Source organism: Propithecus coquereli, unplaced genomic scaffold, assembly GCF_000956105.1.
Source record: "Propithecus coquereli isolate 6110/MARCELLA unplaced genomic scaffold, Pcoq_1.0 Scaffold94, whole genome shotgun sequence".
Taxonomy (NCBI): Eukaryota; Metazoa; Chordata; class Mammalia; order Primates; family Indriidae; genus Propithecus; species Propithecus coquereli.
In genome coordinates, this window is record NW_012155729.1 from 2,033,225 (window position 1) to 2,035,369 (window position 2,145).

The 2,145-nt window shown below is 45.7% G+C and overlaps 1 protein-coding gene across 1 annotated transcript in view; it reads right to left on the bottom strand.

Moving 5' to 3' along the window:
* PITRM1 (pitrilysin metallopeptidase 1) overlaps nucleotides 1-2,140 on the bottom strand; it is a gene marked incomplete at its 5' end in the record, with an annotated part of 54,801 nt that extends 52,661 nt beyond the window's left edge. Inside the window, 4 exons of the mRNA XM_012664896.1 lie at nucleotides 601-697; nucleotides 774-888; nucleotides 1,557-1,708; nucleotides 2,058-2,140. Of these exons, the coding sequence (XP_012520350.1) occupies nucleotides 601-697; nucleotides 774-888; nucleotides 1,557-1,708; nucleotides 2,058-2,140 (447 nt within the window). The remainder of the gene's footprint in view (nucleotides 1-600; nucleotides 698-773; nucleotides 889-1,556; nucleotides 1,709-2,057) is intronic.
* Between the last annotated feature and the right edge of the window lie 5 nt (nucleotides 2,141-2,145).

The following is a 2,145-nucleotide window of genomic DNA, read 5'->3' on the forward strand; positions in this document are numbered from 1 at the left end:
TTCTAAAGTAAAGCTGAGACATTTTTAAAATAGATTTCATTTATTAACTCAACCTATCATTACATATCACCATAAATATTTTTTGAAAAGTACTTTTCATAACAAGATACAAGCAATTACTGAGGAGAGTGGCACTGTTTTGCATTTCCCACACACCTCTCCGACTAGCTCCGTAGGGGAGGCCGGGTTCTCCCGCCTGCTTCCGCATCTAGTGTGCTGTGCGTCACACACAGCCTGCCCTGCGGCCTCTGGGGAAGCCCACTGCACACTTGGGCACGAGGAGGTGAAAAAGACAATGCCTTAGGAGTACGAAAGTACTTTTTATCTCACAGAACTGCTGCAGATCATACGCCCAAAGCCGGCTGTCCCCAGGCACTGTCTGAGAACTGCTGGTCAGAGGTTCAGGGACCAACAGCAGCCTGGCCCCACTGTCCCTGCAGCTTCTACTCACACGCTGACCCCAGCTAACTCAAGAAGTCATGACCAAAGATGGGAATATTTAATGGAATAACTGAATGTCAACTATCTTACAAATGCAACTGTATTTCAATATTTTACACAGGTAAGTTTAACACAATATGGAAAAGGAAGAAAACTTACAAATGCTCCCTTCATCTCATTAAAGACAACTCCTTTGAAGATCAGGGGGGTCTGGGGGTCACTGGGATTCTCATGTTCGAGTCGCCATCCTTCCTGCCTAATGATGACAATCATTATCCGATGACAGCAATTCCAATACTAAGTCTGAACCAGGTAGTTAAACCACCACGTACCAGAAATCCAGTTCCCGCAAACGTGGGAAAAAGACCGCATCCAAGTACACCGAGAGCAGATTCTGAAAATCCCTGGGATTTTGTGTGGAAAACGGATACAGAGTGTAATCACTGGCTGGGTACAAAGGAAAAGAGAAATTTTTAAATACAACAGATTCCTCCAGAAATTAATTTACTTTCGAGCCTCACTTCCCTGCAACAGTGCGTGCCAACTGGCCACAGAGAGACGGCAGCGATCCGCGCTCTGGGTCCTACCTCGCTGCTCTCCTGGTCCGTCGCCCGAATCCTGACTTTCCCAGACCCAACTCAGGGTCGGCATCTGTGCTAATTCTTCAGTGAACACCTGTACGGCCCAGGTGCCTCCAGAGGCTTTCGCACGCCGGGAAAGACCAGCTCATGCCCGGGGAGCATGGTCTGACCTGCTCTTTGGTTTCCCTCCTTGCAGCAGGCTGTGTTCACCCCACCAGCCGTGTGCTCTCCCAAGACGCACCAACGTCCACGCTCGTGAGGCCCAATACTGTAGCAACATTCCCAACATTGTTTGGGCCCTTTCTAGAAAAAACCTCAAATACCCTTTTCCTGAAACTTCACTTTTTGTAATCTATGATATGATTTTCCTAAAGGATCAAATGTCTAATATCTTTTAACTAGACTAGAGATTGGTAAAAGTTATTCCAGTCAATTTATTAATTGCCAACTACCCTCTTTTTTCTCAGAAAATAACTGAACTCCAGCGGGTGTGTCTCGCAAACCCAACAGTAATTTCAGCCCAGGACGTCTCACCTGTGAAGGCGTTCATAAAAGTGGACAAGGACCTGTTCAACATTTTGAAGAAAGGATCTCTGCACGGGTACTTCTGAGAGCCACAGAGCACCGTGTGCTCCAGAATGTGCGGAACCCCCGTGCTATCCATCGGGGTCGTGCGGAATTGCACACTACGGCAAAGAAAGACGGACAAACAGAAGGGGAGAGGTTAACCTTAGTGCTGGCCAACACGGTGTCTCGACGCTGACTACCTCAGATGATCGGAAATAATCGTTTTATCACAATCTTTCCACAAAATGTTTTCTAACTGAAATGTATGAAATCACTGATTCAGACTATAAAATGACAATGTGTTATATTTAGATGAAAATATAAACTTATGTAGTCTTCTCCTAACATTTTCAGGATGCTCTGTCAATAAAAATATAACATTAATGAGATATGATTTTAAAGTGCTTCATGTACAGTAAATGTTCTAACACAAACATTCCAGACCACGCCCCTGCAATGCGCCCATACCTGAACAAGTTATTCGTGTCTTCTCTGGCCAGGTGCAGGTACCTCGCTCCTGTGTTGTCATGGCTCAGCTTGACTGCGGTTAGGAACA